The sequence below is a fragment of the Phacochoerus africanus genome, chromosome 2 (genome assembly GCF_016906955.1).
Source record: "Phacochoerus africanus isolate WHEZ1 chromosome 2, ROS_Pafr_v1, whole genome shotgun sequence".
In the NCBI taxonomy this organism is placed as follows: domain Eukaryota; kingdom Metazoa; phylum Chordata; class Mammalia; order Artiodactyla; family Suidae; genus Phacochoerus; species Phacochoerus africanus.
In genome coordinates this window covers 238,225,928-238,248,934 of record NC_062545.1, presented here as the reverse complement: position 1 = coordinate 238,248,934, position 23,007 = coordinate 238,225,928, and the positions used below count along the sequence as shown (strand labels likewise).

The 23,007-nt window shown below is 40.7% G+C and overlaps 1 protein-coding gene across 1 annotated transcript in view; it reads right to left on the bottom strand.

Annotated features, from left to right (window-relative positions):
- The window catches only part of LOC125120834 (phospholipid-transporting ATPase FetA-like), a 97,611-nt gene that overhangs the window by 10,833 nt on the left and 63,771 nt on the right, over nucleotides 1-23,007 (bottom strand). Inside the window, exons 11-18 of the mRNA XM_047769243.1 lie at nucleotides 21,928-22,124; nucleotides 18,235-18,443; nucleotides 15,479-15,522; nucleotides 12,522-12,687; nucleotides 10,385-10,573; nucleotides 9,293-9,408; nucleotides 2,637-2,801; nucleotides 74-185 (exon numbers count right to left, since the gene is read on the bottom strand). Coding sequence (XP_047625199.1) covers nucleotides 74-185; nucleotides 2,637-2,801; nucleotides 9,293-9,408; nucleotides 10,385-10,573; nucleotides 12,522-12,687; nucleotides 15,479-15,522; nucleotides 18,235-18,443; nucleotides 21,928-22,124 — 1,198 coding nt within the window. The remainder of the gene's footprint in view (nucleotides 1-73; nucleotides 186-2,636; nucleotides 2,802-9,292; nucleotides 9,409-10,384; nucleotides 10,574-12,521; nucleotides 12,688-15,478; nucleotides 15,523-18,234; nucleotides 18,444-21,927; nucleotides 22,125-23,007) is intronic.

Here is a 23,007-nt window from a genome sequence, read left to right as displayed (position 1 = left end):
AAATAAAAGGAAATGAAAAAGAAAATGAAGAAATGGCCAGAGTAGATCGGTCTGATGAGGAACACCCCTTTACCTTGCTTATCTCCAGTTAAAACCCACACTTTAATTTTGGCTTTATTCAGTGTGAAGATCGTCTCAGGTACTCCATCCTGCAGCTTGTCTTCTATGGCTGTGGCCCCTAATAGCTTGGAACAGAGATATCAGTGAGTAAGGAAAAGGGAGAGACTCACAGCATTCTGTGGCACCCAACAACCAGACTGGCACCTCAGCATCCTCTTTAGTAAGCTGCTCTGTTCTGCACGAGGACCCCAAAGGTATAAAACTCAGCACACTTCACCTGTCAGCAGACACAGCTGTTCAACTACAGACTGAAATTAAATTTAGAAACTCTATAGAATATTAGGGACAAAAGCTCAAGTACACGAAGCTTTGTGCCACTTTCTTCCTTCTTTTTTTTTCCCTTTTTATGGCTGCCCCTGCATCATGTGGAAGTTCTTGGGTCTACACTACAGCTATGGCAACACTGGATCTCAGCCACATCTTCAACCTACGCCACATGTGGCTCGTTAGATTCTTAACCCACTGAGCAAGGCCAGGGATGGAACTTGGATCCTCACAGATACAATGTCGGGTCCTTAACTCGTTGAGCTACAACAGGAACTCTGTGCCACTTCTAAATCATCGGTTTCTCAACACACTTTCACTTCTCCCTTGCTTCACAGTACATTTCCTAGCTTTGGTCTCCAAAATAGTGGGTCCTGGACAAGGGATCCCCATATCCCACTCCAGTTTTTCTTTCAACCCTAAAAAAAAAGGGTGAACTTCACTTGTCTGTATCTTCTGAGCGCCTCTAAGGTTTTCAAGGCCTCTCCTACACTAGATTAAAAGCATGTTGGGGGAGTTCCCGTCGTGGCGCAGTGGTTAACGAATCCGACTAGGAACCATGAGGTTGCGGGTTCGGTCCCTGCCCTTGCTCAGTGGGTTAACGATCCGGCGTTGCCGTGAGCTGTGGTGTAGGTTGCAGACGCAGCTCGGATCCCGCGTTGCTGTGGTTCTGGCGTAGGCCAGTGGCTACAGCTCCGATTCAACCCCTAGCCTGGGAACCTCCATATGCCGCAGGAGCGGCCCAAGAAATAGCAACAACAACAATAACAACAAAAACAACAAAAAGACAAAAAAAAAAAAAGCATGTTGGTCCAACACCATGCTTTCGCTCTATGAACAAGAGACTTTTCTCTACCACTGCTGACTGACCACAGGGATGGGCACCAGGACTGAGTCTGAGGAACTCAGATGGATGGCCAAACTACTGACTGAGTTCTGCCAGGCCTTCAAAAGGAGAGACTAGAAATACCAACCACAGAACCGACCATGAGAAGAGATTTGTGACCTTTGGGATCTCTACAATTTCCTATTTGGTGTCAGTAATTTCTCTTCTTATAGCAGAGGCTGTATCAGTTTGGTCAACAATTCAGGGGTTATCCTTAACTCCTTTTTCTCATATCCTATTATCTAATCCATCAGCAAATTCTCTTGACTTTACCTTTTAAAAATGTACAGAACCTGACCATTTCTTACTGCTTCCACTACTTCGGTCTGGTCCAAGCCATTATCGCCTCTCACCTGCAATGTTGCCACTACTTTCTAATCGTCTCTCTGGGTCTGCACTTGCTTTCCTACTGTGTAATCTCAACATGGCAGCCAGACTTATTCACTTCGATTTGCGCCTCTTGTTGACCTCTTCAATGGTTTTCATGTCTCTCTATAAGTCTTTATATGGGCCTGATAAGATGCCCCCTTATCAGGCTTCTCTGTCTCATGTCCTTTTAGTCCATCCTCCTCACTACACTGTACCAGCCACACGGGCTGCTTTTCTTTCCAACTAACTAACTAGACCTGCTCCTGCTTCAGCATTGTTGCTCTTGCTAGTCCTTCTTTCTGGAAAACTAATTCCCCAGATATGTGCTTGGCTTGCCACCTTCTTTAGGTCTTTGCTCAGATGTCTCCTTCATAGTGAAAACCAAGCATGGGGTTTAAAAATAGTAACCATGCTCTGCCCTCTCCAAACACACACACATATGCTGATACTTCCTTCCTTTCTTCCTGGCTTTATTCTCCTCCATAGCACCACCTAACATACGGTATATATATATTTTTTACATATATATAAAACTTTTTTTGGTCTATTTTGTCTACAACTACATGCCCAGGGCTTAAAACAGTGCCTGGCACATAGGAGGCACTTAATGAATATATTGAATGAATGAGTGAATATTTTTGTCTTGATTATTCCATCATTTAGTTCTGGCCTATCTAATTTGTTAATTATTCAGACCTTGATTTCTTCTTAGATCACTTGGCTTCTATGAGCAGCTCCGGGATAAGAAACACTGCTAGAAAGATGAAATTTACAACCAGTGCATTTATTATTATTATTATTATTATTATTTATGGATCTCAAAGATCCAGGATATCCTGAATCAGCTTGGATTCCAGAATCCAGTACCCAGAGAGAGATACCCTGAACCTACTGATTTGCTGGAAGTCACTCTCAGAGCTTTTGCTCAGTCTCCTGACACCCCACACCCAACCCCCAAATCCTGTCCTCAGTCTGTCACTGGCTTCCTCATACTAACCATCAAGTCTTTTTCAATCTCTTCATAGACAAGTGATATTTTATTTTCCCGATCCTCCAAAGACAGGTAGGCTTCATTGTGTTTCAGGCTCCAGTTCTGGAAGAATGCATTGTCCAGTTCTCGGTAGGCCACCATGAGGGTACGAAGGCCGTCACTGGCAAAATCCTAGAAGACATGTGTGTGCACTGAGAGGACCTGGGCTGGGTTAGGGCTGAGTTAAGGAATGACAGACTAACCCCACAGGCTCCATCCACCTGCAATATAGGCTTTATTAATTAGTACCGTGGGGCTAGTACCTAACCTAACCTGAAAGCACCGCTGAATTTTCTCAGCAAAATGTCCTAAGAAAGGGGCCAGCATAGCTGTGAATGAAGTTTGAAAGGACTTCTCAGAGGAAGCAGATTCTAACTTCTACCTGTGGTTAGGTAACTTGCTGTGTGACCCTAGCAGAGAAGGAAGCCTTCTGGATTCCTTTATCATAAAACTGGGAAAATAATTCACCTGCTACACAGAAGATAATTATGTCTATAATATGAGAGTAATGAGAGTAATAAAGTAAAAAAGAGTTGTTATAAAAATAATCAAGGGTGTTATTTTTTTATAAGCATACATACATTTATTTCCCTCTCTCTGCCTTCCTTCATCAAGTATTTAATGTGCATCTCAAATAGCATACATACTTGTATATTTTTCCATAGTTGGTTTGCTCAGTTGATTAGTCACAGCCACAGTGCTAATGAGACCACTGCTGAAATGCTCTCTGGGTGAGTGAGCATCTTTTGCTCTTTGGCTACCAATACATTCTTACTAGCCATAGATAACTACCTTGCAAAAGTATAGTCTTGGTCATAGGAAGAGCTGGGTGAGAGTGTGGGTGATTTAGGGCACAATTCATATCTAAATTAAAGGGGGGTTAGAAGCAGATTTTGTGTCTTGAGAGTTGCACATGAATAACAATTCTCCATAATCACTGTTAATAGTGAGCTTCAAAATAATTCACTTTGGCACTGTAAGACCAAAGAGAAACAGAATTTTTCATCTCAATGTTTTGCTTTTAGTTCGTTTTGTGACTGCTGAGCTCTTCATGTTAGCTGTCAGGTGAAATTAACATAAAGCAATATCTGTAGAAAATGCTGCCTCTTAAACCTCTGTACTGTTGGGACTCAAAGCTATAAAAATGAAGGCTGAGAGAAGATCTCAAGAGACTTATTAAAAAGGAAGAATCTTACAGACCAAAGGAACAGAATAGAGAACACAGAAATAAACCCAGACACCTATGGTCAATTAATCTTCAACAAAGGAGGCGAGAATATAAAATGGGAAAAAAGACGGTTTCTTTGGCAAGTGATACTCAGAAAACTGGACAGCTGTGTGTAAATCAATGAAACTAGAACACACCCTCACACCCTGCACAAAAATAAACTCAAAATGGCTTAAAGACTTAAACATAAGACAAGATACCATAAAACTCCTAGAAGAGAACATAGGGAAAACATTCTCCCACATCAACCGTACAAAGGTTTTCTTAGGTCAGTCTCCCACGGCAACAGAAATAAAAACAAAAATAAACCAGTGGGACCTAATCAAACTTTGCACAGCAAAGGAAACCATAAAAAAAAGACAACCTATGGAATGGGAGAAAATAGTTTCAAACAATGCAACTGACAAGGGCTTAATCTCTAAAATATACAAATAACTTACACAGCTCAACAGCAAACAAAACAAAACAAAACAAAACAACCCAATTGAGAAAATAGGAAGAAGACCTGAAGAGATATTTCTCCAAAGAAGATATACAGATGGGGAATTCCCATTGTGGCTCACTGGTTAATGAATCTGACTAGGAACGATGAGGTTTCGGGTTCAATCCGTGGCCTTGCTCAGTGGGTTAAGGATCCAGCGTTGCTGTGAGCTGTGGTGTAGGTTGCAGACGCGGCTTGGATCCTGTGTTGCTACGGCTCTGGCGTAGGCCAGTGGCTACAGCTCCGATTGGACCCCTAGCCTGGGAATCTCCATATGACATGGGAGTGGCCCTAGAAAAGGCAAAAGGACAAAAAAAAAAAAATGCTAGAGAGGGTGTGGAGAAAAGGGAATCCTCCTTCACTGTTGGTGGGAATGTGAAATGGTGCAACCACTATGGAAAGCATTGTGGAGATATCTCAGAAAACTAAATATACAACTACCATATGACTCAGCAATCCCACTCTTGGGCATATATACAGACAAAAACTTTTATTGAAAAAGATACATGTATCCCTATGTTCATAGCAGCACTAATCACAATAGCCAAAACATGGAAACAACCTAAATGTCTATCAACAGACAAATGGATTAAGATGTGGTATATATTGGAGTTCCCATTGTGGCACAGTGCTTAACGAATCCAACTAGGAACCATGAGGTTGCGGGTTTGATCCCTGACCTCACTCAGTGGGTTAAGGATCCGGCATCGCCGTGAGCTGTGGTGTGGGTTGCAGACATGGCTCGGATCCCGTGTTGCTGTGGCTCTGGTGTAGGCTGGCGGCTACAGCTTCAATTCGACTCCTAGCCTGGGAACCTCCATATGCTGCGGGAGTGGCCCTAAAAAGACAAAAAGATTAAAAAAAAAAAAAGATGTGGTATATATACAAAGTGGAATAGTACTCAACCATCAAAAAGAACAAAATAATGCCACCTGCAGCAACATGGATGGAACTAGAGACTCTCGTACTAAGTGAAGTCAGAAAGAGAAAGACAAATATCATATGATATCACTTATATTTGGAATCTAATATATGGCACAAATGAACCTATCTACAGAAAAGAAACTAACTCATAGCTATGGAGAACAGACTTGTGGTTGTCAAGGGGGAGGGGGAGAGAGTGGGTTGGACTGGGAGTTTGGAGTTAGTAGATGCAAACTATTGCCTTTGGAGTGAATAAGCAATGAGATCCTGCTTATGATAGAACATGACGGAAGATAATGTGAGAAAAAGAATGTATGTATATGTATAACTGGGTCACTCTGCTGAACAGCAGAAATTGACAGAATATTGTATATCAACTATAATAGAAAAAATAAAATTCTTAACAAAAAAAGAGAAAGGAAGAATCTCCATACTGTTTTTCATAGTGCCTGCACCAGTTTATACTCCCATCAATAGTGTATGAGGGTTCCCTTTTCTCTACATCCTCTCCAACACTTGAAGTTTCTTGTCTTTTTGGGAATTAAAATAGGGAGTTCCCTTGCAGCAAAGTGGGTTAAGGATCTGGCACTGTCATTGCAGCCACTTAGGTCACTGCTGTGGTGTAGGTTCAATACCTAGCCTGGGAACTTCCACATGCTGCAGGCATGGCCAAAAAAAAAAAAAAAGCAAACAAACAAAAAGCTATCAATCTAGGTCTAGCTACTCCAAAGAATGTGAAATCACTAATTCAAAAAGATACATGTGCCCCACGTCCACTGCAGCATTACTTACAATGGCCAAGGTATGGAAACAACCTAAGTGGCCATTAATGAATGGAATTACTAAGCAGCCATAAAAGAAGAAATCTCGCCATTTGCCACAAGATGGATGGACCTCGAGGGTATTATGCTAAGTGAAATAAATCAGATAAAGAAATACCAAACACCATATGATTTTACTTACACGTGGGATCTAAAAAACAAACAAATGAACAAACAAAAGAAAAACAAACTCACAGACACAGAGAACACATTGGTGGTTACCAGAGGGGCAAGGGATTGCAGGTGGGAGGGTGAAACGAGTGAAGGGGGTCAATTGCATGGTGATGGGTGATAACAAGACAAAGTGGTGATCACTTTGAAGTGGATATAAATTATCAAATTATAATGTTGTACACTTGAAACTTACATAATGTTATGTACCACTTTTAACTCAATAACAAATATATATATTCAGCAATTAAAAATATACTTCAGCTATTACCAAAAAAAGGAAGAGATACAGCAGAAACTGATTTTGGATGGGATACTGATAAGAGGACTTGACAAGTTGAACAGTATACTCACTGACAGATCCTTAATCCATTCAACAAATAATTTAGCAGCCTGTGTTAACATTGTTATTATTATTGTTATTGTCTTTTTGCCTTTATAGGGCTGCACCCGAGGCACATGGAGGTTTCCAGGCTAGGGGGTCGAATTGGAGCTGTAGCTACTGGCCTACGCCAGAGCCACAGCAACTCGGGATCCCAGCCGTATCCCAGCCGTGTCTGCAACCTACACCACAGCTCATGGCAACGCCGGATCCTCAAACCACTGAGCAAGGCCAGGGATCAAACCCTAAACCTCATGGTTCCTAGTCAGATTCGTTTCCACTGCGCCACGACAGGAACTCCAACATTTTTTCTTATTTATCCCCTACTTATCTATTTTTCTTTTCTCTTGTGGTGGGGAAACAAGGGCCCTGGGCCCAAATCCTGACTGCTGCTTGTTTTTGTGTGACCCGTTTGCTGGATTCCTGTCTTAGAGGGCTTTTGTGTTTCTGCATGAGTGGGTTTCTAGAACTTGACTCTTATAGGTGTATCATCAGTAGTTAATAGATTATAGTGGAGTCAGGTTCCACTATGGTTATGGCTAAGGTTGGTAGCAGGAAGCAGGTCAAAAGACCTGAAATAGTTTTATGAGCCTCTCTGAAGCTAGTCTGTGGAAATGTCTCTGAGAAGACACCCTAATTCATATGTTTTGGATGGTTAAAAGATAAGTGTTTTAAGGATAGCCCATAAAAAAAACCCCCAAAACAAAAAACGAAACAGTGGCCTCAGAAAACTAGTATAAGACATAAGAGCCGTCCTATGTGGGACACTTCACTGACTTTTTAAAAAACCTGAGATGTAATTATGGATCCTAAAATGCACTCTTTTAAAGTATATAATTAAGCGGTTTTAAAAAATTATATTCAGGAGTTCCCGTTGTGGTTCAGCAGGTTACAAACCTGATTAGTATCCATGAGGATGTGGGTTCGATCCCTGGCCTCACTCAGTACATTAAGGATCCGACCTTGCCGTGTGCTGTGGTATATAGGTCACAGACGTGGCTTGGATTCCATGTTGCTGTGGCTGTAGTGCAGGCCAGCAGCTGCAACTCAGATTCGACCCTTAGCCTGGGAACTCCCATATGCCGAAGGTATGACCCCCAAAAGAAAAAAAAATTACATTCATAAAGCTGCACAACCATCACTACTATCTAAATCCCAAACATTTTCATCGGCTTCAAAAGAAACCCTGTGCCCATTCGCAGTCATTCCCATTTCCTTTTCCTCTAACCTCTGCTAACATTCCTTTTTGTGACTTGGGTCACTTTGCTGTACAGTAGAAACTTGACAGAACACTAAACCAACTATAATGGAGAAAATAAAAATCATTAAAAATTGTGAGATATCTGTACAATGAATACTATTCATTCACAAAAAGGAATGAGATACTTATACATGCTACAATGTGGACGAACCTTGAAAACATTAGGCTAAGTGAAAGAAGCCAGTCACAAAAGGCCACATATTGTGTGATTTCATTTATATGTGATGTCTAGAATTGGTAAATCTATAGAACAGAAAGTAGATTAGTGGTTACCAGAGGCTAGGGGAAAGAGAGATTGGTTCCAGTCTGCTGGCATTAGAAGGGAAAACCAGATTCATGCTCTCTGGGGTTTCTACCCTTAAACCTGGATATGTGAAGGGTTGGGGAATAGGACAGGGGATGTGATGGGGACGAATGGCCAACAAGCACGTGAAAAGATGTCCCATGTCATTAGCCATCTGGGAAATACAAATAAAAAATCACAAGATACTTTTTCATGCCACTAGGATAACTAAACTAAAAAAAGATGACCAGACAAAGTTTCGACAAGCATATAAAGAAATTGCTAACTTCATATGTGCTTGTTGGCCATTTGTCTTTCTGACTTCTGATGATATATTAATAGAGGGTCCAGCCAAAATGGCCTAATAGCATTTCCGCCAATCTATTTCTTCTTTAAAATATTTTTTTGATCTGCCCCTTCCCCCTCATATCCCCTGTCCTATTCCCCCAACCCTTCACATATCTAGGTTTAAGGGTAGAAACCCCAGAAAGCATGAATCTGGTTTTCCTCTCTAATACCAGCAGTCTGGAACCATCCTCTCTTTCTGATACATCTCAAATCCTAGAGAATGGAAGTATGGTGGGGTAGGTAGGGACCCTTGGGGCTTCTAACCCCATGAATAACAGAGGGTGGTGACAAATGGTCCCCTAAACAGCTCAAGCCTGGTGCTCTGCTCCGTACCCTAAAAGCGGTTTGTTCCCATCGTGGCTGGTGGGGTGGGGCCTCCCATATCATTAGGCCCTATTCTGAAGCAAATTCTAGATCTGACCACAGGACCTGCTGAGCTAGGAATCATAGAGCAAACTGTTCTGACTGTGTAAGTGCACCCACAACACAGTCTTCATCATGTTTCTGGAATCCTGGACCATCTAACTCCTTGACACAGCAGCTGGCTATGTGGTCAGTAAGAATCCCACAGAATGAGACAGTTATTATTCTTCCATCAATTAAAGAGACACAGCCACCAATCTACCCCGCACTAAAACAAACTGACACAGGGACACATATATGGACACATATCCAGATACACAGAATCACCCACAGCTTCACTCCCCAGCAACTAAACACTTACATCTAAATGATCCATGGTCACTTCTTTGAGGGATCTACAGGATGGATGAAGTAGCTGACAGAGGATGGTGTCTGCGCCCTTGCAGAACAACATTACACGATCTTCAGGTGTCCTCACTAAGGAAAAACAACTTAAGCAAAGTAACCATACAGGTCCAGTGTTACAAGAACTTGTCTGGGCCACTGAGGGATGGCAGGAGGCTGTTCCCACGGCATGTATTTCTGATACCTTTTGGGGCTAATAAGCACTCAATGAGCTGTCACACAGGATGAGTGATGTGATGAGGGCTGGTGAGAATTAGGGAGGACCTTTTGGAAATAGTTTTTCCATGGGGTCAATATAACCTATGGAAGACTCTGATACAGAATCACATTTAGTTTCTTGAAGCCAAGTTCCAGACCAAGGCCCACACCTAGTAAGGACCAAAGATCAAAAATGACTTCTTCAATCATGGACTTGGAAAATAGACTTGTGGCTGCCTGATGGGAGAGGGAGGGAATGGGAGGGATCAGGAGCTTGGGTTTATCAGACACAACTTAGAATAGATTTATAAGGATATCCTGCTGAGTAGCATTGAGAACTATGTCTAGATACTCATATTGCAACAGAACAAGGGTGGGGGAAGAATGTATACATGTAAGGATAACTTGATTCCCTTGCTGTACAGTGGGAAAAAAAATAAATTAAAAAAAATGACTTCTTCCTCTTTAGTCTGAGGCCCAAATTAATTGAGCAAGATAATATGAATTTCTCTTATCCTGTCTGTCCCCATTTCTTCCAACTTCAGGATTTATGGATTTATTCTCTGTTATTATTATAGCTTTGAGGGTTCTGACAAGCCATAACCCAGGATCACTAAAAAGGGGCCTTGGTCTTAGCACATGGTAGTGAGCTTGCATGTGTGTATATGAGAAAATACAAAGGATTATGAGAGAAAGTGAGAATGGCCATGTATTTGTATTTGAGGCAGGGTACCTGTGAAATGGCATTTGGATGGGAGAAAACATTTGTGTGTAGACAGAGGAGAAAGTCAATGTGTGAATGTGTATGGAAGACAAATAAGGGGAGAGGATCAGCTAGAGGGGCACCCACCAATAACGGACATCCTCTTGCGCACATTGCTGAAGTCCAAAATAGCCAGCAGCTGGTAGATTTTGGTTTCCCCCATTTCAACTACCATGATTGTCTCAGATGTACGGGAACGGAACACAAAGCCAAAGTTCCTGGCAGCAGTGACCAGGGCACCTTCATCTGGGGACTGAGCCTGGTAAACCAGCTCACCTGGCAGGAGAGAAAAGAGTAGTCAGAGCCCACAGAGATGTGCAGCTGAGGTCCACTCAGAAGTGAGATTGTCTTCCAAGTGGCTTACATAAAGATGGAGCCCAGGAGGGGACATCTTTCTTCAAAACTTCCTCACGAGTCTGGCCTTAAAAGGCCAGGCTGCATAAAACAGGTCAGTTTTTTCTTTTCTTTCCAATACTTTCAACTCATTTAACAGACCAGGGTCAATATTACAGAGGTTCTGGTACATGTGTACAAACACAAAACATAGGCAGTTACTCTCCAAATTTAGTGGATAAAGATAGCTCGGGGAGGGAGTTCCCATTGTGGCTCAGTGGTAACAAACCTGACTAGTACCCATGAGGATGTGGGTTTGATCCCTGGCCTCACTCAGTGGGTTAGGGATCCAGCATTGGCATGAGCTGTGGTTGTGGGTCACAGACTTGGCTCAGATCCCAAGTTGCTGTGGCTGTGGTGTAGACCAGTGGCTGCAGCTCCGATTCAACCCCTAGCCTGGGAATTTCCACAAGCTGTGGGTATAGCCCTAAAAAGATGAAAAAAGAAAGAAAGAATAAAAAAGACAGTTCAGGGGCTGTTAAAAGTGAAGGTTCTTGGGGGTTCCCATCGTGGCGCAGTGGAAATGAATCTGACTAGGAACCATGAGGTTGCAGGTTTGATCCTTGGCCTCGCTCAGTGGGTTAAGGATTCGGTGTTGCTGTGGCTATGGTGCGGCCCTAAAAAGCAAAAAAAAAAAAAGAAGAAGAAGAAAGAAAGAAAGAAACTCTCACTCTGGGAAGCTAAATGACTTTGTTGAATCAATCTTCCAATGTGATATTATTCAAGACATTTCTGGAAATTCTTTTTTAGAATCTCCCCATAACCTGAGGTATATTTTAGATTAAAATCAAATTGACCTTCAAAAGAGAAATAAAGACAGTTACGCATCATCAGAATTTTATACCTGTGAATAAGGTTGGTGGGGGAGTATAATTTTAGGTCAGACATAAGATATGTCCATTAGATAATAAGACTATTGTATATTTCCTACCTTGTCACTCAAGGCAGTAAACAAAGACAAGTTCAAATATGCTTCAAGTAATAGAAACTTGCTGGAATGTCAGACCAGGAGAAGGTTGTGGTGGGGTGGGAACTCATGGCGCCAGAAGACATGAGATTTGGGTTCTCATCTCATTTATGCATTTTTTAGTTATAGGATTTTAGTCAGTCTCTTAATTTCTTTTAGCTTCAGCTTCCTTCCCTATAAAACTAGGCTCATTGTTGTTGTTCTGCAGTGGGATGCTGTGAAGATTATAGGAGGTAATATAAATGAAAGCAATTTGTAAAACTATAAAATGATGTACAGATATAAGGTGTTACTCATGGTGTTCACTTTAAAGGATGCGATTTAGGTGGCTGCCTAAATTCTTGTTTGTTAAGAAAAAGTCTTCTTAATTTAAAACCAGTAATTTCTCATAATTTCTAAAATAAGATTTCAATAAATTCATGGATGGTATCATCCTATTTGGTTATTAAAGAAATCAGGATATATGGGGATGCCTTTAAATTATGAAGCAACAAGAGGGTGACTCAACTCATTTCCGGAAGTCTTGTCAGAGAGAGTGGAGCTGATCTTGGCAACAAATCAAACAAATTCTGTGACAAGACATCACGGCCTCAAGACCAGAAGCTCTCTAGATAGTACCAAATGTGACCCCTATCGAATGACCCAACCTTCTTTAAGACCACGAGGTTGTTTCTACTTGAATATCTTTAGTGACTATGAAGATATTCAAGTCCTGACTATCCATTCCATTGCTGTATAAATCTCCTTATTAGAAAGTACTTTCTTAGATTAAGCCATTATGAAAGATATCAAACCACCCCCACTTCCAACCAGCCTAGACACTATGACATATTCTCAGTCCATGAGGCCACAGACCCCTCTCACCTTCTACCTTCTCTTCTGGTATCACAGTATGACACAATGAGAGTGAGAGGAAAAACAGGTGTACCCAGTGATCTCCCCTTTTCACTGCTTCCACTAAAGTCTTGTCATAAAATGAAAACTTAGGATCAGCCAGTTTGTTGTAGGAGAAGTCGACCTTTTCTGTTTTCTGGAACACATAAGCACACATAAGCCAGAACAAACTTCTCAATAGCAGCTTGAAACTTTATGGAAGGTCAACTGGGGGACAGTTTGTGGGACATGATGAGAACTCTCAGGAGAATGAGAAAAGGAAGATAAATGAAGGAGACTCTGTGCTGGTTTCTAAGGTCTATGGCACTCTGACCTGGACTATCCATTCACTTGGAAAAGATCCATCCCACAGGAGACAAGCTGACCACTGCTTGGCAGTCTCTTTTTGCCCCCTTTTGAATTTACCTATTCTGAATGATCAATGGCCATCTTTAGGCTCTATTCTTCCAAGTCCCAAATCCATGATAATCAAACCCGAGGATATGAGAGGATAACTGTTCTCTATTAGTAAATGATTTCTGGAAAAAGTCTTGTCCTCTGCCTGATTTGAGAAGCTGGGAAGGGAGTTAGATACAATGACATCACTGCGTTGCACTATTCCTACTTTACCCACAGGGGGCTAGAGAGAAATACTGCACAAGAAGGCTTCAGTACAGACTTCTTGTTCACAGACTTAATTTTGAACCATTTTACTTGACTGTCACCATACCTGATTTCTTCTGGCTTCTGGGATACTCTCAGGGAAACTCATTTTTCAATCAAGGCAGGGAGAAGAAAGCATTTTTATGAAGAGATAAGGCTGTAGGCAAGTTTGTTTACAAGACAACAAAGATTCTAGTGGTCCAGTGGAAAAGGTGTTATGGTCAATCAGTAGTGGAAGGAAGAGGAAGAGAAAAGAAACTCCAGGGTAACAATTTACTCCCTAGAAGCTATATCTTTGTTTATATTTCCAAAGTCATTAGCAGAGTCCCTGGAAGAGGATTTAAGGCAAATACGGATTTTATTTCCCATTTCTAATCTTTTTGGATGGATAGGGGTGAGGTAGTAGTTGGGAGGTGGAGTTAGTGCTTTGGTACATAAGTCAATTGGCTTAGGGTTTGGAATTGGTTCTAATAGGAAACAGATAGGGTGAGGAGTACCTTGAACGTAATAAAAGAAGTCCTATGGAGGGATGCTTAAAATAAAAATCCATAAACAAAAGCTGACATGCAATATTAGAGCAAAGAGTAAAAGTGAACCAGCTAGAGATAGGAAGAATGAAAAGGAAGATATTTTTATAGTTGACTGGGATAAATTTGATTACATAAATCAAAGACTTTCTAAACAGAAAAAAATATAAACAAAAGCTGAAAGACAAAAATGGAAAAATAATTATAACGTGCTAGACTAAGGAAAAGTTGGTATTTTTACTATATAAAGAGTAATTTCAAATAAGAAAAAGAAAGGGCAAAGAATATGAACAGGAGATTCACAAAATGAGTGTAAATGGGCAATAAAGTGATTGGGAAGAGGAAGTAAAATAAGTACATAAAAAAGATTAAACATGATTAGTAATCAAAGAAAGGTAAATTAAATAAGACATTTTCACCAATTAATTCCTAAAGATTAAAACATTTATGTCCTTAAAGATATAGGAAAAAAAGAATTCTCATATTTTTTTTGTGAAATTATAAATTGATGTAGTCTATTTGGAGGGCAATATGGCAATATCTTTTTTTTTTTTTTTTTTATCTTTTTAGGGCCACACCACGGCATATGGAAGTTCCCATGCTAGGGGTCGAATCTGAGCTGTCAACACAGGCCTACACCACAGCCACAGCAACGCTAGATCCAGGCTGTGTTGGCAACCTGCACCATAGCTCATGACAACACTGGATTCTTAACCCACTAAGTGAGGCCAGGGATCGAACCTGTGTCCTCATGGATACTAGTCAGACTCATTTCTGAGTCACTATGAGAACTCCCAATATGGCAATATTAAATGCATTAAAAAAATCTAACCATCCTTTGACCAACTAATTTTACTCTCAGGACTTTATTCTAAGGGAATAATTATCAGAAAAGGAGATTAAAATGTATGTACCCTGATGCTTACCATAATGCTATTTATAATAGCAAAAGAAAACAATAAAATAGAGGATTGGGGAGTTCCTGCTGTGCCACAGTGGGTTAAGGATCTGGTGTTACTGCAGCTGTGGTGTAGGTCACAACTGCGGCTTGGATTCAGTCCCTGACCCAAGAACTTGCATATGTGACAGGTGTAGCCCCCCGCCTCAAAAGAATAGGGGATCAGGTAAATCAAAATCAATTAAGATACATCAACACAATTAGATATGACCCTCATTCAAAATGACGATGGAGACCTAAATATACTGACTGGAAGGAGGGTTACAATATAGTGTCAAGTGAATAAAAGGGGGCTGAAAATAGTATGGATGCTATGATTCCCCCCTTCCTTCCCTCCTTCCCCCTCCTTCTCTCCTTCCTTCCTCCCTCCCTCCCTATCTACCTACCTACCTAGCTACCTATCACCTGCCAGATTTAGATGTCTATTTGTATATGTCTTATATATACACATGAAAAGCATCTAAAAGTATATATATCCCCAAATTTTACACTGGTTATATAAGTGAGATTGAATGATTTTAACTTTCTTCTTCATATATTTCTATATTGTTTGGCATTCTTTTAAATTGTGAGTACAGATTATTTTTTAAAAAGAATAAAAAACAATAAATCTACTATCACTGTAAAATAGAAATCAAATAACATAGGTCATTTAGATAATACTTTCTGATATTATGGGGCCAATCATAGCTGTAATATTTCAGGGGCTAAGGGAAGCTCAGTATGTGTTAAACATGCTACTGTGCACACAGCCTCACTCAGCTAACACATGCATTTCACAGGGAGCTATAATCACTCACCTCCGAGACTTCTACCCTCTGTCCATTCTTGTCATAGACATCACCTGTTGGTAAAGAAACAGAGTGCACACTTGACAAGGGTTTTAAAGAAAGGTTTACATTTCTTTTTATTATGCAAAATAAGTGTAGCATAAAATGTGTCATTTTAACTAATTTTTAGTGTACAGTTTAGTGGCGTTAATAACATTCACAATGTTTTGCAACAATCACCATTATATACTTCCAAAACTTTTTCAGCATCCTAAACAGAAACTCCCTACCCCTCCCTATTCCCAGCCCTGCTAACCTCTAACCTACTTTCTGCCTCAAAGAATTTGCCTATTCTAGGTTTAGATTTCGTATCAATAGAATGAGACAATATGTCCCTATTGTGTCTGGCTTATTTCACTTAGCATAACATTTTCAAGAATCATCCATGCTGTAGCATGTGTCAGAACGTCGTAACTTTTTATGCTTGAGTATTCCATTCCATGGATATACTACAATTTATCCATTCATCTGTTCATGGACACATGGATTGTTTCTATGAACACTGGCATATATCTATCTGATGAATCCCTGTTTTCATTTTTTGGGGGTATATATAGTATTCCTGGGAATGGAATTACTGAGTGATATGGTAATTTAAAGGAGGATTTTAAAAGCTTATTTCATCTAATTATATCATCTTAGACTTGTAGTCAAGCTCCTTGAATCCCCTCAGGCCACCTAAACTCCTTTCCCTAAGCCAATGGTAAGAATAATGCTGCTTGGGCCACAACTCTTCTCCTTAAGTGTGACTGAAGTGAGGCTGGAGGCTATGAGACGTCATACCTCAGAAAGCCCTTCAATCAGAAAAGTTACCTAGATGAGGTGTGAAAGCAGTGCTGGAATATTTAGGATTCTTGGCCAGTAGCTAGTACAGACAGAATAGGAGTGGAAGACAGTCGGAAGCCAAGCACAAAAACACCCATGACCCCTTTCAATCTTACACAGTGTATGGTGAGGTCTTACAATGAGTAAGAAAATTAAGATCCTCTCTCAAATCATCCATCCAAAAATAAGCTTTTGGAGTTTATGCATGTGAAAACTTGTTTGGCAGGGGTAACTGAAAATATTAGAGTGCTCTAGCTTTTTTTAAATAAAAATTTAAATTTAAAATTTAAATTTTTTTCTTTTCTTTTTTCTTTTTAGGACCACACCTGCGGCAAATGGAAGTTCCCAGGCTAGGGGTGGAACTGGAGCTACAGCTGCAGCCTATGCCACAGCTATAGCAACCCCAGATCTGGCACATCTTTTACATTTTTTCGTTTTTTTAATTTTTATTTTTTTTGTCTTTTTGCCTTTTCTAGGGCCGCTCCTGTGGCATATGGAAGTTCCCAGGCTAGGGGCCTAATCGGAGCTGTAGCTGCCGGCCTACGCCAGAGCCACAGCAACTCGAGATCCAAGCCGCATCTGCGACCTACACCACAGCTCATGGCAATGCCGGATCCTTAACCCACTGAGCAAGGCCAGGGATTGAACCCGCAATGTCATGGCTCCTAGTCAGATTCGTTAACCACTGCGCCACGATGGGAACTCCGATCCAGCACATCTTGACCTATGCTGCAGCTTGTGGCAATGCCAGATCCTTAACCCACTAAGTGAGGCCAGGAATCAAACCTGAATCCTCATGGATGCTAGTCGAATTCTTAACCTGCTAAGCCACAACGTCACTCCCTAATTTTTTAACTGAGGTGAAACTCACATAACAAACATACCATTAACCATTTTAAAATGTGCAATTCAGGGGCAACTGGAGCATTCACAATGTTTTGCAACTACCACATCTTCCTAGTTTCAAAGCTTTTTCATCATCCCAGAACATCCAACATGTTCTAGCTTTTTAGATGTGATTGCCTTCCTTAGCCAGGTAGTGCACATATATGAGGACTTAACACTATCATAAAAACATAAAAACAAGTTGATGCTTGATGCAGGAAATAAATGAATAACCAGCCATGGGAGACGCTGACCAAACTATGAATAAAACCCTGTGATGACTTCTTTCTGAGCTGTTTATTGGTCTGAATTGGGAATCAAGAGATTAGTAGCTTTGGTAATATGCTGGTTGTGCTATCTGATTTAATGTGAGAGTAACTGACATTCTTAAGACATTGGGAATTTCTTGAGGACAGAAATTAAGTCTTACACATCTTAGTATTTCCAATGTCTAGCACAACAGATTGCAGCTTTGTGGCTAGAACCTAATGGGCTAAGTGATCTTTGTTTTGTGAACAGAGAAGGTTTTGAGAATAAGAAGTAAATGTGAATTTAGAGGTATATATGTAGATTTGGAGATAGATTATTCTTTAAAATTTTTTTTTCTTAAGGTATAGTTGGTTAACAATGTTGTGCCAATTTGAAGTAGATTATTATTGATGAGTTCCCATCGTGGCGCAGTGGAAACAAATCCGACTAGGAACCATGAGGGTGCAGGTTCGATTCCTGGCCTCGCTCAGTGGGTTAAGGATCCAGCATTGCCATGAGCTGTGGTGTAGTAGGTCGAAGATGAGCCTCAGATCCTGAGTTGCTGTGGCTGTGGTGTAGGCTGGCGGCTGCAGCTCCGATTAGACCCCTAGCCTGGGAACCTCCATATGCCATGAGGTGTGGCCCTAAAAAGACAAAAACAAAACAAAACAAAACAAAACCCCCCCAAAATGAAAAAAGATTATTATTGAGAACAGTGCAAAGTAAAAATTTCCTAGGACTCAGGGAAAGCAGGAAGATATACATACCATAGAATTTCCCATTAATAGAACACTTGTTGAAAATCATGATGTTCTGAGTCAAGGTCCCTGTTTTGTCGGAGAACACATATGTGACCTGGCCGAGCTCCTCATTCAGAGTGGTGGTGCGAGCCCGTGCTGGAGTGTTCTTTGGTTTGTAAAACATCTTCTGATCCCAGTTGATATAAAAACTGTTGCCCAATCTTATTATCTCAACACTAAGGAGAAAGCAAGAAAAGAAGGGTCCTGGGTCAGAACAGGGCAAACAAATTAATCATTCTGGTTTCCTTCTTGCCAGTCCTGTGGTGGAACAGAAAGTTAGAATATCTTCCTTGGAACCTACAGTCTTGGACAACACTTCCTACCAGCCAACCCACTGTAATTCTGACTTTGACTATTATCATTCAAGGCTTTACTTGATTACCAGATATACTTTACGAACTGTGCTGAGGCATACTCCTCCCTTTACACTCTTTCTTCCAAAAAGTTTGAAATTCTGCAATAATGCAAGGCCTGACCGAGTTAAGAATTAATTTATAAAGGGCTGCCTAGGCTTAATTAGAGGATTATTGCTGCTGTTATGTAAATCTGTTGGTGAGCAAGAAAGAGAAACTTGAAACAGCACTTCTTTGTTTCTGAAGAGGAAGGGAAAGATCTGTGAGACTCAGAAACAGCTTACAGGAACTGACACTGATACATTTCTAGGCAGACCCAGCATCCCTGTGGGTAGCATTTCCCCATAATAGTCTCCTCCCCATTTTAACTGAATTTTCCCACTTGCCTTTACCACATTCCTCTTCTTTTCCAAATATCATGCATTATAGATTCTTTATGGTTAATAAAACATCTTCACTTTAGAACAGTGAAGACTTTTAAGCAGCCTCCTTCTTATCACCATTCATATTTAGTGTATGTTTGTTTATTAGACTGCTTCATTAGTAATCCCTGTCTGCAACAGCTGCCTTGAGTGACATGGATTTTTTTTGTTTGAGGTGAGGGAGGAAGTACTCAGACCGACATAATTGACTTTATTAGTCTTTATGTTTTGAGTCTTGACCCCTCCCTTCCTTAACCATACTAGTCACCATAGCAACCTCTCTAAACCCAGACATTTAATCACATTATTTCTCTCCTTAGAAAGGTCTTTGCTATTTTTAGGATAAAACCCAAACTCCTTGGCCTAGCATCCAGGGCTCTTCTGGATCTGATCCTAAATTACCACTCAATACCTTAATCTGGTCACCATTCTATGACCAGATCAAGTTTTTAAAAACCTCTAACCCTAACCCTAACCCTAAACCTTTCCCTCTTTAGAAAGGTCTTTACTATTTTTAGGATAAAACCCAAACTCCTTGGCCTAGCATCCAGGGCTCTTTTGGATCTGATCCTAAATTACCACTCAATACCTTAATCTGGTCACCGTTCTATGACCAGATCAAGCTTTTAAAAACCTCCAAAACTTTGTATATGCTGTTTTTCTTTCCTTCTTTCTTTCTTTCCTTCTTTCCTTCTTTCTTTCTTTTCTTTCTTTCTTTCTTTCCTTCTTTCTTTCTTCCTTCCTTCCTTCCTTCCTTCCTTCCTTCCTTCCTTCCTTCCTTCCTCTCTCTCTCTCTCTTTCTTTCTTTCTTTCTTTTTGTCTTTCCCAGGCTAGGGGTCTCACTGGAGCTGTAGCTGCCGACCTACACCACAGCCACAGCAATGCCAGATCCAAGGTGCATCTACAACTTACACCAAAGCTCACGACAATGCTGGATCTTTAACCCACTGAGTGAGGCCAGGGATCAAACCCGCAACTTCATGGTTCCTAGTTGGATTCTTTTCTGCCGTGCATGATGGGAACTCCTATGCTGGTTTTTCTGCTTGCAGTATTCTTTTCTCCCACTTTCTGCTTGATAAACTCTACTCTTTTCTCAAATATCAGTTTGATGATTATTACCATTTCTGTAAATCCCTAAGCTTCTCCAGGCAGACCCAACACACTTCTTTTCTAGGCTCCCATAACATTCATATATATATTTCTATTACATTATTGTTATTATTTGTCTTTTTAGGGCTGCACCCGCAGCATAGGGAGGTTCCCAGGCTAGGGGTCGAATAGGAGCTATAGCTGACAGCCTACACCACAACCATAGCAATATGGGATCTGAGACACATGTGCGACCTACACCACAGCTCACGGTAACACTGGATCCTTAACCTACTGAGCGAGGTCAGGGATTGAATCTGTGTCCATATGGATGCTGGTCAGACTTGTTTCTGCTGAGCTACAATGGGAACTCCTATTACATCATTTTTCTTTTTTTTTTCTGTTTTGTTTTGTTTTGTCTTTTTTGCCATTTCTTGGGCCACTCCCGCAGCATATGGAGGGTCCCAGGCTAGGGGTCTGATCGGAGCTATAGCTGCCGGACTACGCCAGAGCCACAGCAATGCGGAATCCGAGCCGAGGCTGCAACATACACCACAGCTCACAGCAATGCCAGATCTTTAACCCACTGAGCAAGGCCAGGGATCGAACCTGCAACCTCATGGTTTCTAGTTGGATTCGTTAACCACTGAGCCACGACAGGAACTCCTATTACATCATTTTCGTACTGTAGCATAATTATTTACGTAGATATCTGTTTCCATGGCTATGTTTTAAGCTTATCTAGAAGAAAGGCTGTCTTATTACTCATGATTTTTTTCTCTGGGACCTAATATAGTACTTGGCACATAGTAGGTGTTCAATAAATATTTATTAAATTAGGAAGATAATTTAGTTATACAGGATACTTTGGGGGTTGGGATGCCACAAGTGTAGGATGCAAAAAAATGTGTTTGGGCACGTATGTGAAAGGGAATGCTGAGCATAGAAAAGGAGATTAGAGTACAGTAAAGACTTATTTTACCTATACTCAGATTTTTGTCAAAGGTGTTCATGAAAAGGGGGAGGAAACATCCTTCATCTTATCCAACTTTTAGGAACCAGAACTTAAGTCACAATTACACCTATCTACCATTTGTCATACTGTTTCTGCGGGAAAATGCACTCTGAGTTCTGATTTAATTGATTTACAAATGAATGTTTGGAATCTATCTCACTGACAAACTAGGGGCTGTCTAGATTATACATTAGCATCACCAAATTTGTGTGCATTTTTTCTAATTATTTTGTGCATCTGTATGTCTTGTTTAGTCATGTACATAATAAACTATTTGAGGGCAGGGATAATTTTCTTTTTGTATAACCTACCTAGTATCTAGTACAGTATTCTGGATATGGAAAGCATTTATGCAATCTCTAAATATTTCAGAGTGCTTTGTTCACCAGTTACTGTTGAAAGCGAAGGGTTAAAGAGCACAGACTCTATGCTTTCTGAAAGTTCACACTTTAGTTGGGGAATTAAGTAGGAAGTATGAAGTCAGGTCCTCCCTCTGTGATCAAAAAAGCCTACCTGGAGTTCCTGTTGTGGTGCAGCGGAAATGAATCTGACTAGGAACCATGAGGTTGTGGGTTCGATCCCTGACCTCGCTCAGTGGGTTAAGGATCTGGCGTTGCCGTGAGCTGTGGTGTAGGTTGCAGATGAGGCTCGGATCCCCAGTTGCTGTGGCTGTGGTGTAGGCTGGTGGCTGCAGCTCCAATTAGACCCCTAGCCTAAAAAGCAAGCCCCCCCCCCCAAAAAAAAAACAAAAAAAAACCCACCCCCCAAAAACAAAGCCTACCTGACGTAGAGGGAAATGGGCACCATGGTGTTGAGGATAATGAAGTAGGACCAGAATATGAGAGTGGCAGAGACAACTGAGGAAGAGACATATTCTTTCCATGGCAGAAAATCCTGGAAGTAGTAGCCTTTCTTATTCTCCCAAATGCAATGTCCAATGGCTAGGATAAAACACATGCTGCCTAAAAACAGGAAAATCTAGAAATCAAAAAAAGAATTAAATTAATATTTCATCCAAGACACTGCAGCACTTCTACTGTTTGGAGTCTGATCTCTCAACAAAGCTTCTCTCTTTTCTTGGAGAGCAGGGGTCCCTGAAGCTCAGAGACTGTACAGTAGTACACAGAACAGAAAAGAAAGCCCACAGGAGCCATCCTTGGGATTTGGACAGGAGATAATAGTAACTAAAATATGTCAAATATTTATTAAGTGCCAGGGACTGTTTTAAGTACTTTACATATATTAATTTAATATTTATAACATTCCTCTTTTAATAATAGAAAAAGAACTTGATATTAAGACTGGAAAAGTAATTTGCCTAGTCGCTTAGCTACTAACTAGGAGAGACAAGTTTTGAACCAGTTCTAGAACCCAAGCACTTGATTACTCCCTTACGGAACCGAGGGGCTACGTTTCAAAAATATAAAATGTGTGGCATTGGCTTAGCTGTTTAGTGTGGGTGGGTGGTAAGGAAACTGATAAAAAGGCTGACAATATGGCAATCAGGTTAACAGTAAAGAATTTCGTAAAACTGGAAGATGGACCATGTGCCTTGAGCCTAGAGCTCTAAGGCAAGTGGTTGGAAAGAATTAGAATATTAATGTGTTTGTTAACTCTGACAAAAGAAAGAGTTGAATTAGGGGAATAACTGGCCAATTTACAAGCAGAAATGAAAAGGAACAGAGTGAAACTTAGGCTATCAAAGGACTGGAAAAGTCTATTACTTTTAGATACAAAAGAGGAAAAAAAAAGATAAGATTGAGATCTTAAGCAAACAAGGTCCAATATTTATTTGCGAATGAATAAAGTGAATCAGCCTGGAGACAATGTTCAGATTAAGTACCTTCTAACCCAAATAAGA